At 36.5% G+C, this 18926-nt stretch overlaps 5 protein-coding genes across 9 annotated transcripts; 4 read left to right on the forward strand and 1 right to left on the reverse strand.

Moving 5' to 3' along the window:
- The first annotated feature begins 1773 nt into the window (after positions 1 to 1773).
- Positions 1774 to 7607, forward strand: LOC117931136 (bifunctional UDP-glucose 4-epimerase and UDP-xylose 4-epimerase 1). Its single transcript, XM_034852044.1, has 11 exons — positions 1774 to 2151; positions 2372 to 2421; positions 2759 to 2894; positions 3771 to 3872; positions 4040 to 4267; positions 4478 to 4559; positions 4720 to 4802; positions 4925 to 5016; positions 5227 to 6464; positions 6753 to 6888; positions 7309 to 7607. Exons 1-9 carry the CDS (start codon positions 1957 to 1959, stop codon positions 5309 to 5311), a joined length of 1053 nt encoding a protein of 350 aa, XP_034707935.1. The 5' UTR covers positions 1774 to 1956; the 3' UTR covers positions 5312 to 6464; positions 6753 to 6888; positions 7309 to 7607.
- LOC117930719 (CASP-like protein 4A4) lies at positions 6097 to 7507 on the forward strand. Its single transcript, XM_034851380.1, has 4 exons — positions 6097 to 6464; positions 6753 to 6888; positions 7309 to 7404; positions 7460 to 7507. Exons 1-4 carry the CDS (start codon positions 6097 to 6099, stop codon positions 7505 to 7507), a joined length of 648 nt encoding a protein of 215 aa, XP_034707271.1.
- A 320-nt stretch (positions 7608 to 7927) lies between the features above and the next one.
- LOC117931132 (DEAD-box ATP-dependent RNA helicase 47A) lies at positions 7928 to 11048 on the reverse strand. Its single transcript, XM_034852032.1, has 2 exons — positions 10792 to 11048; positions 7928 to 9963 (listed from the first exon to the last, which is right to left on the reverse strand). Exon 2 carries the CDS (start codon positions 9839 to 9841, stop codon positions 8168 to 8170), a length of 1674 nt encoding a protein of 557 aa, XP_034707923.1. The 5' UTR covers positions 9842 to 9963; positions 10792 to 11048; the 3' UTR covers positions 7928 to 8167.
- A 638-nt stretch (positions 11049 to 11686) lies between these two features.
- On the forward strand, positions 11687 to 12773 carry LOC117904011 (protein phosphatase inhibitor 2-like). Its single transcript, XM_034816541.1, has 3 exons — positions 11687 to 12042; positions 12131 to 12292; positions 12407 to 12773. The coding sequence occupies exons 1-3, from the start codon at positions 11919 to 11921 to the stop codon at positions 12562 to 12564; spliced, it is 444 nt and encodes a 147-aa protein (XP_034672432.1). The 5' UTR covers positions 11687 to 11918; the 3' UTR covers positions 12565 to 12773.
- A 1090-nt stretch (positions 12774 to 13863) lies between these two features.
- Positions 13864 to 16190, forward strand: LOC117905757 (heat stress transcription factor B-2b). 5 transcript variants are annotated; one of them, XM_034818635.1, is made up of 3 exons: positions 13864 to 14045; positions 14433 to 14722; positions 14952 to 16190. In XM_034818635.1, exons 2-3 carry the CDS (start codon positions 14474 to 14476, stop codon positions 15618 to 15620), a joined length of 918 nt encoding a protein of 305 aa, XP_034674526.1. In that variant the 5' UTR covers positions 13864 to 14045; positions 14433 to 14473; the 3' UTR covers positions 15621 to 16190. The 5 variants fall into 5 exon arrangements, with proteins under 5 accessions (XP_034674526.1, XP_034674533.1, XP_034674543.1 ...); XM_034818642.1 differs by having other exon boundaries at positions 14442 to 14722; XM_034818652.1 differs by having other exon boundaries at positions 13864 to 14027.
- Positions 16191 to 18926: the final 2736 nt, after the last annotated feature.

An 18926-nucleotide genomic window follows, 5' to 3' on the forward strand; every position in this document is an offset into this window, starting at 1 on the left:
AGATTAAATAATTTGAAAATATATAAATTTCTCATTAATTTTACTTTTTTGTATTTTTCATAATAAAATCAAATATGAAAAAATTATTTTTTTACCATTTTTTTTCCTTAATATTTTCTAGGAACCAAATATAATAAGTTTTTGCTCAAATTTTTTGGAAATCAAACTTAGCCTACAAATTAAGGGAATGTGAAAATTATCATGGCTTATTATTTTTTATCTTCTCAAAAGATCAAAAGGCCACAATATAAATTCATCTCGCACTTTGTTGTCTTCATAGTTGTTATGAATCAATAAATGATTCATAACAAATTGTCTTAAAATCTCTTTATCATGATTTTCTTGATTATATTGGTTTATGTTTTAGGGAGTCTAATATTTTTCGGGAAAACATGGATAAATTTTCACAAATAAATGCTAAAAATGTTTGCATTAATAATAATTTATAAGATATACTACAATATTAAAAAGAAAAAAAGGAAGAAAACACAAATAAGGTAGCTGGTGCAATTTCAGAGGGATTGGCCCGATTTAAACCAAATCAAACCTAATATTTGAGCGCACTTGGACAATCATTTTTAATATTTGAGTTGAACTTAGCTTAAGATTTTTTCAATTTAGGATTTAAACCAAGGTTCAAACAATCTAAATGTAACCCAAACTCGATTTAATATTTTATAATATTTATAATATATTATAAAACTTGATCAACTCTGACTATTCCCAATTCAATCCAATTTAGAAAAATGAGATTATACTTGATTTAGATTAAATATATCGAATTAAATGTGATCGTTTTTAGATGGTTATTTTTTAATTTAGGTTAAGTATGATTGAGTATCAAATTATTGTCCTAAATAAGGTATTATATATGATATGGTAGAGAAAAAAAAAAGCTCTGAAATCACAAAGAGGCAATTATTGAATGAAATGAAATGATCATTATCCCTATACTTTTGATTTTGTCCAAAACTATCATCCTTATCACTTGTATGAGTATTTCAAAATTTCAGCCCCTTTTCAAGCTTATCCACATGTTTTAAAATTATTAGATTTGTTTTGACTTTAATATATTTTCCAATTTGAAGAAATTACTTGCAATTTTAACCTTCAATTTTAAATAAATAATTATAATTTTTGTGTTAAATTTTAAAAATAATTTTTAAGAATTTAAGAAAAATTCATATTTTTATGTAAGAGTTATTACATTTTATATATATTTTTTATTCTTAATAGAAAAGGTCAATTATAAAAAAGAAAAAAATATTATGTTTTAAAAAATAAAAATAAAAAAGTGAATGAATAAATATTAAAAAATAAAAATAAAATAGTGATTTTGTCATCAAAATTTTATTTTTTAACCTTATAGAAAAATAATTATTGATTTTTTAAATATCAATATAAAAATTGGATCTTTTGAATTAATTTTTAATATTCCTTAATTGAGTTGTAAATACTTTAAATAGCATTAAATAGCATATTATTTTAGGAAAAGAATTGATATGATTATGATATCTTTTAAAGAACATTTCTTTTCCTTGTATATAATTATTTTAATTAAAATATTAAATTAGCAATAAAAGAGAAAATAATTGTTAAAAATTAAAATGAAAAATCTTTTTTTTTTTCGAATAAAAAAAAGGAACGTTTATCCATTCCGTTATCGTCTTAACCCACTTCTAAAAAACTGCCTCTTGAGGTTGACGTGCGCATGACTCAGCGACCAACAGTGAAAAGCGCGGCAACAGACATACCTGTATTAAAACGTAAAAACAAATTCGAGTCACTGACCCAATTCTCTCTCTCTCTCTCTTTCTTTCCCTCTCTGTGCTTATCCAAGACCTAACTGATTCCTTGATTTGCTCAAACCCTAAATCTTCTCTTTTATTTCTCTCGACATTGCTTCCTTAATCATTCCTTTTCTCTACTTCTCTCTCATCGCATTTTTTCTAGGCAATGGCGTTGTACGATCGGACGATTCTCGTCACCGGTGGTGCCGGATTCATCGGCACTCACACTGTGGTACAGCTGCTGAGTGAGGGATTCACGGTTTGGATTATCGACAACCTTGATAATTCTGTTCTGGAGGCTATTGAGAGGGTCCGGGACTTGGTCGGTGCTGAGCTCTCTCGGAAACTCCATTTCAATCTGGTACGGGATCGGATCAGGAGTTGTTCGTGTGGGGTTTTGTGAGTCTGAGTGCTGGTTTCTGAGAAAATGTGGGAGGAAAAGGACAAGGAATGATCGTTTTTTTCAAACTAGTTTTAGACTTTTTTTCCGCAATCTTTGGAAAGCTCAAGTTAATTTTTATTTTCTTTTTCTCATTTTGTGCTAATTCGTCGTGGATTTGAATGGTTTGGATTGATTGCAGGGTGATCTTAGGAATAAGGCGGATTTGGAGAAGCTTTTTTCTCAAACCAAGTATGCGGATTTGACCCCTTCTTTTCGATTTTGATAATTTCAAAGTGAGCCTATTCACATTTTAGTCGAGAATTACTTGTGGTTCCTTTTCTTGTTATGGTCCCACACTGTAATAGGAGTGACAAACAGATCAAATATGTATTATTCCTGTTCTTATTCTTTCTACTAATTCTATTGCAACTTACAGTTTTTCTTATTTAATGGGGATTTATTTATTTATTTCTTAATGTTTCTGGTCCTCAGACTTATTTCATCATTTGTCGCTTTACATTAATTCTTTACGAAAATTTTGATTTGGTATTTTGGGTCTTGTGCTTTATGTTTGACAATGTAACAGATTTGATGCTGTGATCCATTTTGCGGGCCTTAAAGCTGTAGGAGAGAGTGTAGTGAATCCTCGCCGCTATTTTGATAACAATTTGATTGGCACAATTAATCTCTATGAGATCATGGCGAAATATAACTGTAAAAAGGTGTGTCTGCCAATTCTTTTGGTTGCTTTCTCTGATTTAGTCAACTGGTTCAATTGGAACTTGTATGAGGAAGGAAAGTATCATGTTTTTCTAGAGTAGCTCAGCATTAGTCCATTACTATTTTGGAAGACTTATTTATCATGATGAATAGCAATTGCTGGGTCATGTTTTTTACTAATCATTCCACTGAAAGTTTATAGATATGTTGTACTGTTTCTTGTGTTTTGTTGAGCAATGAAAAATAAACTTTAGTTTTTTTTGCTTGCATCCCATCAAACTCTATGAAATGCGTGCTTTAGCCTCTGGAGGAAGGTAACTCTGTTGTTCTAGATGTCCCTTTTGTTGAATGCTTATTAGATAGCATAAGGTATGACTTTCTTTGCGTATGGACTATGAAATTATATGGAGGATACGAAAATTTTAGACCACTGCAGGGCCACTTCCTGTGATAAGATTTTCCCATCCACATTGTTATGATACAATGTGGGAATGTTTTTGCAGATTTCTGGAACCCTTCTGATTGTTTTCCTTCTCTCTTGCAATATATTTTGCTCTTTCACCAAAATGACTCGCATTGGTCCTTTTGTTCTCTCGCTCAATGTATTTGCACTTCTGATGAAGTTTTCATTGACTAGTAATACAAAATTTTTTATGTAAAACAATAATATATAGAAGCTGCTATATTCAATACTTTCAAGAAAAAATTGATTTTATGATTTTTAATAGTTTCTTCCTCTCTTTTCTTCAGTTTCTATGACATTTATTGGTCCTGTTGAATCCATACGTGAAAACCACTTAATGTTTCTTTTACCTTTCTGCATTGGCTTCATGTCATGCTCTGTCCACTAATGATACAAGTACTATGATTCTGAATAGATGGTTTTCTCATCATCTGCAACTGTTTATGGTCAACCTGAAAAAATTCCATGTGTCGAGGATTTCAACTTAATGGCTATGAATCCATATGGCCGTACTAAGGTAAAATTTTATCATGTCCCTAAAAATTATCCTATTTTATTTCAAATTTGTGTTAGTTTATGATAACCATCTGTTTGATGCTCAAGTCTGGACAAGCACCTTTGAGACAGTGCCAATGTAGTCTAATTCCTTGCTTACCTAAATATAGTCTTATTCCATGGTTGAAGCTTTTCCTTGAAGAAATTGCTCGTGACATTCAAAAGGCAGAACCTGATTGGAAAATTATTTTACTGAGGTACTTTAATCCTGTTGGGGCTCATGAAAGTGGTAAACTTGGTGAAGATCCAAAGGGTATCCCAAATAATCTCATGCCCTACATACAACAAGTGGCTGTTGGCAGATTGCCTGAGCTTAATGTTTATGGTCATGACTATCCCACAAGGGATGGTAGTGCGGTATGTTCATTCTTCTTTCATGTTTTTGCTCTGGAACTGAGTGTTTTGTAGGATAGAAGTGACCGAGTACCATCTGGAAGTTGAAGCATATATTCTGCTTGAATGCTCATTTTTGGAATACTGCTAATCCATAAAAACTATGGCCATCCTGTGGTCATAAAACAGATTTTCATTTATTCCTTCAATGCTAATTAACGTTTTGATTGATAGATACGAGACTACATCCATGTTATGGACCTAGCAGATGGTCATATTGCCGCTCTCCGGAAGCTTTTCACATCAGAGGATATAGGTGATCACTTCTTTCTGTAGATGATTTCACATGTTAATTAACTCATGTTCTCCCCATTCACTATAGGAGTATAATCTGAGCTTTTCAGTTGAAAAGAGTTTCATATGGCAAAAGCCTTGTTACTTTCCCTGGGGTTTTTGATTGCACTATCTCATATCAGGTTGCACTGCATACAACTTGGGGACTGGGCAAGGTACATCAGTACTTGAAATGGTTGCTGCATTTGAGAAAGCATCTGGCAAGGTAACCATCATCTTGGGGTCCCTAGTTTTATCCTCCCCACCCAAGCCTCTCTCTCTCTCTCTCTACCTCTTTCCTCTCCCTCACTGGTAAATTATAAGTCACAGTTTATTTGAAACTTTCAGAAAATCCCCATCAAACTATGTCCAAGGCGAGCAGGGGATGCAACTGCTGTTTACGCTTCTACGGAGAAAGCTGCAAAAGAGCTTGGTTGGAAGTAAGTTTGTGGATATTTCTCTTTCTGCATAATTAGCTATATGACATGCACATTCTGTCACATTGCTGATGATGTTGGATTGTTCCATTCTTCTCCTCATGCTTGTTATAACTTGTATGATGTTGAAATAGTTGTTGTGTATGGCTCCTTCTGGTGGATCCTGCATAATTCGTATTAGTTCTCACAGCCATTTTTGGGATACCATTTCAGGGCAAAGTATGGTATAGCGGAGATGTGCAGGGATCAATGGAAGTGGGCTAGTAATAACCCATGGGGGTATCATTCCAAGCCTTGAAGAGGAAATTTATGTGGAAACACCATGTAATACTTAGCACCCCCACCCAGATCACACTGGGGCCAGAAAAAATCCATTGGACTTCATCAAACATTTATGAACTGATAAATTGGATCCTTCTTTGAGTTTAGGGCTTAAGCTAATGAATTACCTCCTTTATCCTGCAAAATGAAATAAGGTAGATATACATGTTTGGATCACTTTATTCCATTGCTATTTGGGCAATAAATGGCCCTTCCTGATGACAAACTTGTATCTTTAGAATGAATTATTGAATTGAACATTGATCTATGTTCCAAAATGATGATCTCTCTGTATCCCTTCATTGTGCCCTTATCCAGTCAGTGAAGTTACTGGTCAAAACATATAAGTCACACTACAAAACAAAAAAATCACATGGGTAAGCTTTTTATCTTTAACATGTTGTTGGTTTTCCACAAGTGTGCTATTTTTTTATTGATTCAGGACTTCTTAAATCAAGAGAGTTGACATCAACATTTCTCTTTCGACTACCTGCCTCCTTTTTGAATTGGGAAGCGTTTAGGGACAAGAAGCTCCATCTCTCCAAGAATCACCCCTACGTGCTTACATGGCTTCCTGTGATTTGATTAATTTGAGTCCTAAAGCAATTACCTCAGCATGTTTGTTTTAAATGTTGACTTACTGACTTCGAACCAAACTCTTCTAAGTTATCAACAGGGTTGAGGACCTAGGAAGATGCCTTCTATCTTCCCATCCATTCTTCAGGAATATTATCTCTAAAGAGATAGAAAAGAGAGGGCGCAATGAAAGAAGAAAAAGACTTGGTGGTGATTGCTTGTAGGTTAATGGCTGGCGTTTCACCTGCAGCGGCTCATTCTCCAGCACCACAGCCATTACCAACAGCATCTCCGGTAATACAGCCGGTATCAACATCATCTCCAGCAACACAGCTGTTTCCAACACCATCTCCATCAACACAGCTGTTTCCAACACCATCTCCTTTCTCCTTCTCAGTTGCCACTACAGGGTGGAGCTCTAGACCCTCTGTCTATTTTTCCCATTGCTTCCTCCGAAGCTTGGCTCTTCTTTTCTCTTTTGTCTCTGCTCTCTCCCTCACGGTCACGGCCCCATCAAGTGGACGAGCTAGCTTCACAAAGTACCCAGAATTAACGTAAGCATAATAATTTCTCAAAATTCAAAGAAATTTTAGTTCTAATGCTTGTAGTTTACGATCTCATACCTATGAGGGCAGAAAAAAGAACTTGGAAATATTTGATGGCGTCTGAGTTCCTAACCCAAATAATCCTATAATCCTTTAGTTTTTAATTGGGCGATTCGCTTTAGTTTTGGAAAAAGCAGTTCTTCTGTTCTAATCCAAACTTATGCTCATTTTTAATTTGGTCTGATACACCAGTGGCGATGTTCATTCACATAAGATATTCTGGTTGCCTTCATGTAGGTACTGTTTGGTTGTAACCATTTTGGCTCTCACTTACTCAGCCTTCCAACTATCTAAAAGTGTTTGTGACATTACCCACAAAGGCTTTCTCATCTCAGACAGGGTGTCCGACTACAGTAGCTTCATTCTTGATCAGGTAAGTACCCTTTCTCTTCATGCTTAACAACCATTTCGCCTGATAATATCCCTGTCTATGGTACACCTGACACAGTGCCAACTGCCATGGATTACGGAATTGATCAAAGTCGAAACATTTTCATGCAAACCTCAAACTATGTGGAAGACTATAGTCCAGATGATTGGACCATCCAATTTAGGTTGTTATGGATCTGTATCAACATTTAACCCAGCTTGATCTATGCATGTCTACCACTACCATCACCCTAGGAGCTCAAGAATCAAATAGAATGTTAAATGATCAAATAACTTCCCAGAATTGGTTAGGCAGTAAACCGACAAATACTTTACATTTTTCCTCATTCTTCCTTTCCTTTTTCTGTTTTGTTAATCTTCTTTTTGTCTTTTTAAGCTGTGATTGATTAGTTGCATGCAACAGTTGGTGGGTTATCTTCTTGCATCCTCTTCTTCGGTGATAATACCAGCCATTCAGCGGGTCGAACAAACTGCACTCTGGAAGGCAGGCATAGTCTCTGTTTGCATGTCCTTTGCAGCTTTCCTTGTTACCGCAATCTGTGCCCTCTTTTCAGGCTACAAACTTTGTAAGAGAGTCATATGGTGATGCCATCCTGGTGTAAATGGTTCCCCTATTATTAATCTGAACTTCTCTGCTTCAATAAATAGGAAATGTAATAACAAAGAAGTTCCTCTATCATGCTTACACTACTAGTTTTTTCAGTATGTTATCATTTCAAATTGGAAAAGAAATATCAAATGCGAACACCTGGAAATTAGAAAGAAAAACAAAAATGAATGTGACCTCCAACTTGGAAGCGCTTGTCCAGCTTAATCTAAGTGATCCTTCCAGCCTTATTAAAATGGGCTCTATTAGATGGTGGGACTATGGATGCACATGCTTTTTATGCAAAGTGCCACTCTGGCTTTAGAATCCTCTTCAACTCTTTTAAAGGGTTGGTCCTGGAAATAATTGTCCAATTACTGATTAATTTTAGTTACTTTATTAAGTCAGGGTTGATGAAAAGCTCTCCATAGGAAGGTCAAAAAAGCAATCAGTAGAGTCAATACGGTATAATTCTATGAGTAGCTCATATCTGAAGACAAACTTCCAATTTCTCAGAGGAAGTAGTTCTTGTCAATCTGAAATACACAAAAAGTTCAACAACATTATTACTACTAATTGGTATGAGAACAGACTCTAAAAGATACCTGTATCTGAAGGGAAAACTATCCAGATGAATTCTCTTGAGAAGACTTGAAAAAGAAGATAGGATGTCATGTTACTTGACAGCCTCTAAGGTTTTCTCCTCATCTGTGGTTGCAACAAGCTTGCCCTCTGTGAACTCACAAGCCTGAATGGGGACCCCAAGCTGCCTCTGCAGTTTCTTTACAACAAACACTTCTGGCTCCTCACATATGTTGACCACAGTACCCTTCCTGCCAAGCCGACCTGTCCTGCCAGCTCGATGTGCATAGTGAATTGAGTCTGTGGGTAAGTCCAGATTAACCACAAGATCACACTCGGACACATCCAAACCCCTGGCAGAAAGCTCGTTTGTCACCAGAACCCTCACTTCCCCATTCTTGAATTTCTTCAAAGTTGTTGATCTAGCAAGCTTGCCAAGATCCCCATGTAGCTCAGCGGCTTTCATCCCACGAGCCTCCAGCTTGAAGACAGCATCCTTTAGCCGCTTGGTGTGATTCATGAAAGCTATCACACACTTGGCATCGAGTGCATGAACGCACCTTCTCAATGTATCGATCTTGTGCTGCAACTTTGTGACACAGAAATAATGTTTCAAAACTGGTGGCAGGCCCTCTGCTGCTGCCTGAGTCTGCAAGCTTGAGCTTGAACTCGAAGTGGATGTAGGCCCTAACAAATTAACAGGTCCAGTAGGTAGAGACTCGAGTGGGATTACACTTTTGGCTTGAACAAGCAGTGGGTCACGCCCCCAGCTCCTAGCTGCTCTTATCACTGAAAATGGCACTGTTGCAGACACCATGATGGTTTGCCGCTCAGTCCGCCTTTCAAGTGGGCTTTTTGTACCATGTGGGTCTGCACCAGACCTCCTTCCTACGTGTTCCAATATTCTGTGCATGTCCTCCCGGAAATTGAACGAAAGGAGTTCGTCAACTTCATCTAAGACCAAGTAACGACAGCCATGGGTACGAAGTTTCCCCGATGCACTCATCTCTGCAATTCGTCCAGGTGTCCCAACGACAATGGATGGCTTGTTTTTCTTGAGAGCTTCTTCCTGCCTTGTTCGGTTTGCACCCCCTACAAGCTGCTGAACGAGTTTTTTGTCTGCTGGTCCTAACAGCTTCTCAACCTCCCTCACAATTTGCATCCCCAGCTCCCTAGAGGGAGCCAAAATCACTGCTTCTATCTCCATTTTATTCCTAGATGTGTTGTCAGCATTGGGAGGTTTGTTCTTCAGTGGTCCCACTTCAGACAGTATAGGAAGGAGATAAGCCAATGTTTTCCCTGAGCCAGTATAAGACTGAATCACAACATCATGATTCTTAAGAATTGTGGGAATTGCTGCAGATTGAACATCAGTTGGAACTGAGAAGCCTTCCCGTTCTAACCTGTCAATCAATAAAGGAGGGAGACCAAGCACAGAAAATGACTTTGCAGCAAATGGAGCTGCCTCTATTTCAATTGATTTTTTGGTACCAACTGCCTTCATTTCATTGCTTCTGACCGCCTTCACTTTATTTTTGGAGACTTCAGGCACAGCATTCAGTTGATGAAGTGGTTTTGTTTTGTTACCCTTTGTTGTTTCAAATTCACTTTTGAATCCAAGGCTTGCAAGAGTAAGAGGTCCATGTTCACGATCAACCCGACTCAGAAAACGTACACTTCCATGGAATCGAGAAACATGTAATAACTTTCCTAAGGGTAAACAATCTCCAACAAGAAGGAGCAATCGAGTTGAGGCTAATGCCTGCATCTTCAGTATATTTGACCGAGCAGTGGTAATATAGCCCGATCACAGTAGCTCACACAAGTAGCATAGGAAAATCAATAGATCATACAAGCCCTTCAACAAAATGGAAAAGGTTTCCTCTTAGGCTGCAAATTCAACCATGTAAGAATGAACACAATATCAGCATTACATTGGTACACACAAAACAGAGGCATTTTCTATCTTTTGTGCATGCAAACTGAACCACAGAGACACTTAAAAGTATGAATACCAAGCTGAAAATGCAGAAATGCTTAAGTCGAAATTAGAACAATTTCCCATTAAAAAGTGGTAAATCAAATTCTACTACTCAAGTTCAACTAGAAAAAAAATGCAATAGAACAGCTTGATCTTGTCAATCATGTTCGTGAACAAGCAAAGAATCAAAGCATGAGCGAGCATACAATGGGAGGCGTTTTACAACATTACGAGTACCAAGAATTTGTTGATTGAAGTTGATGAGATTTTTGTCTTCATAATCTGATATGGCATTAGTATCTATTTTTCAAGGACTTGCATTTAACAAAATCATTTTCACATTAACTGAGGCATTTTGTCAAACAATATGAGACCACGAAAAGCAATACATGGAAATGCGTGGAAATGAGTGAACAAACAACACTGGAACAATACTCAACCATATGGGAAGCAAGGGTTTGTTTGCACGCTGAGAAAACAGTGGAAAATTATTTTTTTTTCCTCCAATTTTCTGTTTCTGGTTCTCAGTGGAGAAAAGAAAACAAACCCATCTTATCCAAACCATGCAATAATACAAAGCCCACCTGAGTTACCTTTTCCAAAACCAAACCAAAGGAAAATATGGGTTCCAAACTATCTTTTCCTCCTAATTCCTGAAAACCAGAGAAATGAAATGCAAAACAAAACAAGCCCAAGAAAAAAAAAAAAAAAGGGTTCTGATAAACCCTAACACTAACCTTGTTTTTGGGTTGAGAGAGACCTTAGAAAAAGGAGGATTCAGATATTTCTCCGCCCGACAGAGCACAACACACCAAATTGTTACACAGTGAGAGAACCGATACAATTGGAACGCACCGTTTTGGTCATTTCGAACGGGAGGCTCCAATTTCCAAATCCCAGAGCTCGCTGCATGCAACCCACTAAAACGGCTTCGTTTTTTCCCCTCAAAACGCAGCGCTTTGGTTTCTCCGTTGTCTCCACACGTCCTCAAAACGCTTTCAATAACATATTTTTGGTTTCACCGCTCACTCATATCTATTTGTTACACCAATAAAAGTTTCATACGTCCTGGAAACACAACTTTAACTTATACATTTTTCACATATTTGGATGAAATATAATTGTATTTAAAATAAATTCATTATTTTGATTCAAAAAGTCTTCTTCTCCGTAAGATTCTCCATCTTTTATAATTTATTAAGCAAGACACGTGTCCTTTATTGATGAATGTGTCTCCTAATTGAAAATATTCTTTTATTTATGTTGTCATCGAATATACATATTCGTGTTTTTGAGAATACAGAAGACTCGTCTTGACAAAAATATTAAAGGATTAGATCGTTTTTACCAAACACCAAGTATTCATACTTAAAACTTATATCCATTATATTATTTGACTTGAATTAACTTTTAATAATCATCCTACTTAGTTCGTTATTATTTATGTTATATTTGGATTAATCTATTTAATCAAATGCCTGAGTTTGATGTGTTTACCCTTGTCCATGGGGCTTATGGGTTTTTCCATCTCACGGTCTTGGCTTCAAACGCTGCGTTTTGGCATTCATCTATGGCATTGAATTCAAAACGGTATAAAGAGTTGATGGGTCCAAGAAAATGGTGGAATCAAGTTATTCCTTAGCGGATGAAGACACGCTTTCCTCTCTATATTTCAAACCATTCGTAAGAGTTAAAACCATCCATTTCCATAGTCCGCAAGCCTAGTCTAGTTGAGTCATGTTTCCCCAGTTTTCTCTTCTTCAATTTCCCGGTAACCAAACATATGTGTTGAATTTTGGCTTGCCATGAGAGTGAATAGTTAGAAGAAACCATATAGGCTGGTACTGTTAGTACATGTTTAGAGATGAGGGGTCATCGTGTGACATGGGATGAAGCCAAAATTCGTGAATATGAAGAAAGCAAACCTGTAAGGCAGAAAATTCCAGAACCCAAGACACCATATAACACTATGATTGATGCAGACAATGGTAAATCTGCTTTCACTTTCTTCTTCTCCTACGGCTGCCCTTGAATTTACCATTTAGCGTTGGATATTCTTGCTTTTGTTTCTAACAGGTTGTGTGTCTCCTTTACAAAATTTCGAGGGATTCGATGATAATTCTGCACATGCTGAGGCTCTAATTCGAGCTCTGAATGAGGTAGCTTCAGGTCAGAGGCAGTTTGGGGGTTGGACATCATCCGAGGATGAAGCCGATGGTGATTTGGAGCAAGACGGAGGTTCTAAAGCTTACCTTTGAAAACCAAACATGAGAAATATTATATTTATAGATCTTGGATCATTTTATCTCTTTCAATCATTTAATTCTTATGGTGTTGATATTCGTTTGGCAGATTCTGCAGAGGATGAGCGTGGGAAGAGCTCTAGGGAGCGCAGGAGCGAGCTTAGCGATGAAGAGCGAGCAGTAGAGATTGAGGGCAGTGATGAGAGCCTGAGAACAATAGAGATCGAGGGTGGTGAAGAGACAGGCCAAGATGTAGAGATTCTGTAAGATGATCCCTTGGCCTCTTACAGCCATCTCTCCTGATTCCCCTTAGAAGATTTTTCACCTTCTTCCCATAAAGAAATGTAAAATTCCAATTTTTTCATCGATATAATGACTATATGTTCCAATTTGCCACAAACATAGGGTGGAAAGAAAATCTTGGATCCTTTCTATTTTAAAGCAACTCATCATTCCTCTTTGCGATTGTTCAGAAAGGAATCTCATAATTGCTGCACCAACGCTTTCCTCATGTTTGTTTGATACAACATTTAGTTTTGGGAGAATATCATCATATTTCCAACTAAAAATGTAATTATCAACGTATGATATTATCTTTATCAACCATCTTAGACTTCTACATACAATAACTAAGTTATTTACAAATGTAATTTATTTATTAGAAAGTTCGGATTATAAATTTTTTATAATTATTCCTGTAAATTAAAAGAAAATTTTTCACTCAAAAATGATGTATTTTATTTGAGTTAGATGTGAATAAAAAGAGATTAAATTCAATAATAAACTTTAAAATGATTTGTCTATTTTTTTCACTTTTCTTATGTCCGACACTTATAAGTCATCACGTTAAATCTTATATAAAGTCGTACATTTATATGGTCCCATGCACTATCAATCATAATCAAACTTAAAACATCAATTTACCCAACCATAAATTTTAAAAGCCATAATTTTTTCAAAAAAAAAAAAAAAAGTCAAAATTATGATCATTCAAATTATAATTTGAGAGTATAAAGTAGATACTGCCACGTTTACTTTTGAATAACATTATACGGTGCCATTGTGTTATCATATATAAGTATAAAAAAAATTTACAAATGTAAAAATTTAATATAGAGTCAAAAGGCTTAATCAAAAGAAACCATTCACTGTCATAAGTAGGATGAATAAAACAATCAATCACATTCCTTTCACACGTGGCAAAGATGGTAAGGTTAGAATTTGGGGGCATAATCATGTGTACTTCACCACCGGGTGAGTGAATCGGACCCCATCCATCCACTCAAGTCTCAACATCCTTATCTTGAGTTTAAGCTTGGACTCCATCAGATGGCCGACACGTAGAAGACAACCGGTTAAATTCTTCAAAAAAAAATTTTAATAAAAGGAAAAAAAAAAATGAATGATAGAGAACGAAGCTTCTGGAAAACACCATTGCTGCCTTCTCGCACCTTCCTATCCTTTTATCTTTCTCTCTCTTCCTTCGTGTGCTTGTGGGCCCTACCTCTTTTTATTATTAATTTTTTTGCCTCCCTTTTCCTTTTTCTTTTTTATTTCTCACCTTTCTTTCCTTTTCCTTCTCGAACTCACGAATTCTCTTTTTCTTCATCATTTACTCCACCCAGAAACTTCTAGAACCAGCACAAAAATACACCCACCTCTCTCCAACCTTCTCTCTCCTCTCTTTTCCGGCGATCGTTTCTGGTTCGGTGTTTCTTCGTCTTTTGGATGTAAGCATAGGTTATCAGGTAATTCTATTTGATTTTAATAGTTTTTTGCTATAGAAATAGTCTAGTTTGATCATGTAGTTTGTTTGGTTGGTGAGAAAACTATGATGAAAATAGAAAACAAGAGGTAGGAAATGGAATATTGAATGTTATGCGATATGTTGCTGGTCATAGACAAAGTGAATAACTGACCGTGGTTGATTGGGGCTCAGTTAGGCGAAAGTTGTTCTCTTCCTCTCTCTTTAGGATTTTTCTAATTTAATTTGGAAAATGAACTCTTTTTTTTTCACATTTTCTTGCCCTTTCTCAGGGGCAAATAGAGGTTGGATATTTTCTTTCGTTTTTAGTAAATTTGATTTGAGCATGTAAAAAATTTTAGTCGAAGGACTAAACAAGTAAATTTCATAGATGTTCCAGTTTCTTAGGGTTCGGATCTGAGAGCGAAGCTCATGGCACCATTGCCGGTTGAACAGACCGGCGAATCAGTAGCCGGAGAGTCACAGAGATCGCTCCCGACGCCGTTTCTGACGAAAACATATCAGCTTGTGGACGATCCGGCTGTGGACGATCTTATTTCGTGGAACGAAGACGGATCAACCTTCATCGTTTGGCGACCTGCTGAATTTGCGAGGGATTTGCTACCGAAGTACTTCAAGCACAATAACTTCTCAAGCTTCGTTCGACAGCTAAACACTTATGTAAGTGTCCTCCCGGAAAAGCTTATACGTGAAACTGATAATGCTACTAGAAGTTGTAGCCAAACAAAAGAAAATTTGGAATCTAACAATATGGCGGATTCCTAGTTTTCCTTTCTTTCTATTTCTTCCTATTGCTGTGAAACCAAACGTATGATAAAGGTTTGATCTTTCTTCCGTTTAGAAAGTGTGCTTTATTAAATGATTTGTTTATTCTCTTTTTAATCTGCAGGGATTTCGTAAGGTTGTGCCCGACCGATGGGAGTTCGCCAACGACTACTTCCGCAAAGGAGAAAAAGCGCTTTTGCGAGACATACAGCGCCGGAAAATCTCGCCGACAGCCGCCGCTGCAGCGACGACGGTGACGGTTGCGGCAGTCCTTCCCGTTGTTGCTCGGGCGGTGTCTCCGACGAATTCCGGCGATGAACAAGTTCTCTCTTCGAACTCATCACCCGCCACCGTACCCGTTACGGTGCATCGCACCTCAAGCTGCTCCAGTACGCCTGAGATTCTAGAAGAGAACGAACGGCTCAGGAGGGAGAACTCGCAATTAACTCAGGAACTAACGCAGTTGAGGGGCTTGTGTAATAACATACTCGCTCTGATGACAAACTACGCCGCCGGCCAAATTGACGCAGGAGGTATTCCGGAAGGCAGGCCGCTGGACTTGTTGACGGAGAGACAGTTGCCGGTGGAAGCCGGACAGAGCGGCGTCAAGGCCGAGGGCGATTTAAGCCCACGATTATTCGGTGTTTCCATCGGCGTGAAGCGCGTCAGAAGAGATGAAGAGGAGGAGTCAGAGAAGGAAGGTCAGACCCAGCAACAAGAGGTGAAATCAGAGCCGTTGGATGGAAGTTCTGATCATCATCAAGACCCTCCGTGGCTAGAACTCCGCAGTTGATTTAACGTTTTAGATTAGAATTGATAGTGACAGGAACAGTGGGCACCTTAGGAACGCTTTTCGAGGAAGGAGCGTGCCATGATCGACACGTGTCGCTCGCTTTCAATTGTATATTTAGAAGCTCCATTCTAGTTGTTTCTCGGAAGCCCTCTCCCTGAGACGTGACGTGTAATTTTTGCCCGTGGAAACGTGGAACCGCAGCGAGCTGCCCTCTCTGGAAATGCTGAGGAAGGAGGCTCATCAAGGTTAGGTTGGTTTGCAATGTCAAATTAAGTATAGAATTATTTGATATTTTCGGTGACGGTTTCAGCTTAATGATCCCATGATCCCATGATCCGTGAATAATGGTTTTAAAATTTGCCAGCTCGTCGGATGGGATGGGTCTAGTTTATTCCAAACTTTTGGCTTACAGCCCGGAGCAAATTTAGGATCATTACTTGTTAGAGGTAGACTTGACAAGGAGGATCATATCCAATGTAGAGGTTATGACTTTTGCTCTGAATCTCTTAAGACTTTGTTTATTGCTTTGATTGATTGTTTGAAGAAAATCTGTATATATTTTAAGAATTTTAAGTTTTGATCTTTCAACATGTATATATATATTGGAAAATTATAAAATTTTGAGAAATTTATTTAAAGGAGGAATATAAGATTTATTTCCATAAAAACATATATTTAATTTATTCTCTATTTGGATCAATTTTTGGAAATTTAAGAGTTTTATTTTTAAATTGACTAATTTTGATTAAGGAATATATGGAAGTGGGAAAAGGTTGTTTGGAAGTTTTGTTTGGATTTATAAATTAAAATTTTTCATATTTAGTGAAAATTTTAAAATATTTCTCTAAAAATCATAACTTTATCTTAAATTTTAGCTTTCAACTAAGTTAAAGCATGAAACTATCCAAATGAAACCTTAGTAGATATAAGAGATTATTTTTTATCTAATGAATATTTATAATATTAAAATCATGCTTTTTAAATTATAATATATATATATATATATATATTATTAGGGATTATTCGGAGGGAATTATTATTTGAAAAGAGCCTTTTTTTTTTTAGAGCTACAATCTTCTATTGGTAAGATTATTATTAAAAAAAAAATTAAATTTTTTTATTGGGATGGTTTTGGGTAAAAAGAAAATTTACACAAATCAAAGTTCATGATGAAGAGAAAAAGACAAATAAAAAATATCAGAAGATATACAAATTTTTTTTATAAAACTAACTAAAGTGAAAATATGAGTTCAAATAAAATAAAACTCATAAATTTTATTTAAATTCTTATAATTGTAAAAGAGAGAAGTTAACTTTTCAAAAAAACAAAAATCATAATACTTGAAAGGTTCTAATATCCTTTTTTGTTCTTTCATTTTCATCGGTTTCCTTAAAAAATGATACAAATTTAATTTTAGATTAAATTAATATTTATTAATGAATTTATGGATAGATTTTCTTGGTACTTAAGGGTATATTTGAAAATAAAAAGTTAACAAACATCTCCTATTTTAATAAGTAGTACAAATTTATATTAAAAATGTCTCCAACATTTGGGAGGAGTTATTAATGCAACGAGTTTGGAAAATCCTCCTGGTTAGCTTTTTGCATTGATGTAAGCCTATTTCCATATGCCATTCCCACCCCCACTTCTATATTTAATTTAACCATAGGCCTCTTCCACATCCTTCATGTCCAAACTTTGGGCCGCCAAAACAGCAGTGTTTTACTGGTCCAGATTTCAAATGGCTTTTGACAGTCGTCAGAAACTTTGTAATTGGGCCTGTATTTTGGGTTTTACCTTAAAAAACCTTCGTTCTTGATAGTATGCACCTTTTTGTCTTACTAGAAAAATACAAGTAGTGCTTAATATGAAACATATGCAAGAAATTAGATGGTGGAAATCGGTTTTGAGAAGCTAGCTTTTGTTTAAGGTTACTCGGAGTTTTTATGTCTGTTTGAATGATTTTGTTGAAAAAATTTATGATTTAAAATAAAGTTTAATACGAAAGTTAAGGAAATATTATTTATCTTGAGAGTTTTATTTTTGAAAATACAAAATATGATGTTTTGGGGAATATATTTTAGTTATTTTTATTTGATTTTTGTAATTTATTTTAAAATAATAATGAGATGAAAATTAAAAAAAGTTAAAAATAAACACTATAATATAAAATTTGTCTTTAAATAATATTTGACAATATAAAAAGTATATTGATAATGCTTTTAAATTGATTTTTGTTTTAAAAAACACTATAAAAATAGTTTTGAAAACAATTTTTGAGAACAAACGTTATTAAAGGTAACATAATTTTGGTTTTTTTTATTCCCCCTTAAGAATGCCTTTCGAGAGGTGAGTAAAAGTGTAAAACTCGTCCTCACTCAATTTCTACATGATGATCGTGTCTATATATGATGATCGATTATGGGTCATCTCCTATCCTACTAGATTAAAACATGACTATAGCTCTGCCTCCTCCTAGATAATGTATAAGAATTTGAATAAACTGGTCTCAGCCGCAGGAGTATGTACGTGGAAGCCCAATGCGTCTACAAAGTTGATGGAACTGCGGAAAGAAACTGAGTTCAAGAGCTTTGCAGTGTCGGTCAACAGTTTCCAAGCAAGAAAATAATGGGACACAAACATTTGATGATCAGGTGGAGAGGGGTCATGACTCAGGACTTATACCGCGGTTAATTTGGTGACCACGAGTGCCTGAGTTGGCTCGGCACCAAGACACCCAACTCGGTTTTGTAGGTCTGCTTTGGCCAGTGGGTGTCGCTTTCTGACGAACAGCTCATGGAGATAGCGTAGGGGCTGGAAGGTTCTGGTCATCATTTCATTTGGGTAGCTGTTGGCAAGGACAATGCCCCAGGAGAAGATAAAAAGGGAAAAGTGGTTTCCAAAAGGGATTGGAGAGAAGCCGAAGGAGAGAGAGACAGAGGGTTGATGGTGCAAGTCTGGGTTCCACAGTCTCTGATATTTGGACCACCTACACGGTTGGTGGGCCTTTGAATCACTGCTGACTGCTGAGAGTAGAGGTGGGGTTCTTCTCATCAGAAATCGAAGGCTCTTATTGAAGGAAAATACGTTGAGAACTAAATTGCATGTAAGACCGGGTTTGGGCTGGGCTTCGGGGAGCAAAAGCATGAGAGTCCACACCCTGAGATTCAATAAAAATTGAATTTTTCATGGTTGAAGTGACGTTGGGCGTACTCAATAGTGTTGGGACCCAATATCATCTCATAGGAATATGTGAAAGAAGTTGGGCAACATAATAAGTGGGGCAGCTGGCGAACTTGACG

Source organism: Vitis riparia, chromosome 2, assembly GCF_004353265.1.
Source record: "Vitis riparia cultivar Riparia Gloire de Montpellier isolate 1030 chromosome 2, EGFV_Vit.rip_1.0, whole genome shotgun sequence".
Lineage (NCBI taxonomy): Eukaryota > Viridiplantae > Streptophyta > Magnoliopsida > Vitales > Vitaceae > Vitis > Vitis riparia.

Excerpts from the sequence above, each read along its gene's own strand:
- LOC117904011 (XM_034816541.1), top strand. The coding sequence starts at position 11,919 with ATGAGGGGTCATCGTGTGACATGGGATGAAGCCAAAATTCGTGAATAT. Across the intron at positions 12,043-12,130 it reads TATGATTGATGCAGACAATG|GTTGTGTGTCTCCTTTACAA; the intron begins GTAAATCTGCTT and ends TGTTTCTAACAG. Across the intron at positions 12,293-12,406 it reads TGATTTGGAGCAAGACGGAG|ATTCTGCAGAGGATGAGCGT; the intron begins GTTCTAAAGCTT and ends TTCGTTTGGCAG.
- LOC117931132 (XM_034852032.1), bottom strand. The coding sequence starts at position 9,841 with ATGCAGGCATTAGCCTCAACTCGATTGCTCCTTCTTGTTGGAGATTGT.
- LOC117931136 (XM_034852044.1), top strand. The coding sequence starts at position 1,957 with ATGGCGTTGTACGATCGGACGATTCTCGTCACCGGTGGTGCCGGATTC. Across the intron at positions 2,422-2,758 it reads AAGCTTTTTTCTCAAACCAA|ATTTGATGCTGTGATCCATT; the intron begins GTATGCGGATTT and ends ACAATGTAACAG. Across the intron at positions 5,017-5,226 it reads GCAAAAGAGCTTGGTTGGAA|GGCAAAGTATGGTATAGCGG; the intron begins GTAAGTTTGTGG and ends ATACCATTTCAG.
- LOC117930719 (XM_034851380.1), top strand. The coding sequence starts at position 6,097 with ATGAAAGAAGAAAAAGACTTGGTGGTGATTGCTTGTAGGTTAATGGCT. Across the intron at positions 6,889-7,308 it reads GTAGCTTCATTCTTGATCAG|TTGGTGGGTTATCTTCTTGC; the intron begins GTAAGTACCCTT and ends TGCATGCAACAG. Across the intron at positions 7,405-7,459 it reads GGAAGGCAGGCATAGTCTCT|GCTACAAACTTTGTAAGAGA; the intron begins GTTTGCATGTCC and ends CCCTCTTTTCAG.
- LOC117905757 (XM_034818635.1), top strand. The coding sequence starts at position 14,474 with ATGGCACCATTGCCGGTTGAACAGACCGGCGAATCAGTAGCCGGAGAG. Across the intron at positions 14,723-14,951 it reads TTCGACAGCTAAACACTTAT|GGATTTCGTAAGGTTGTGCC; the intron begins GTAAGTGTCCTC and ends TTTAATCTGCAG.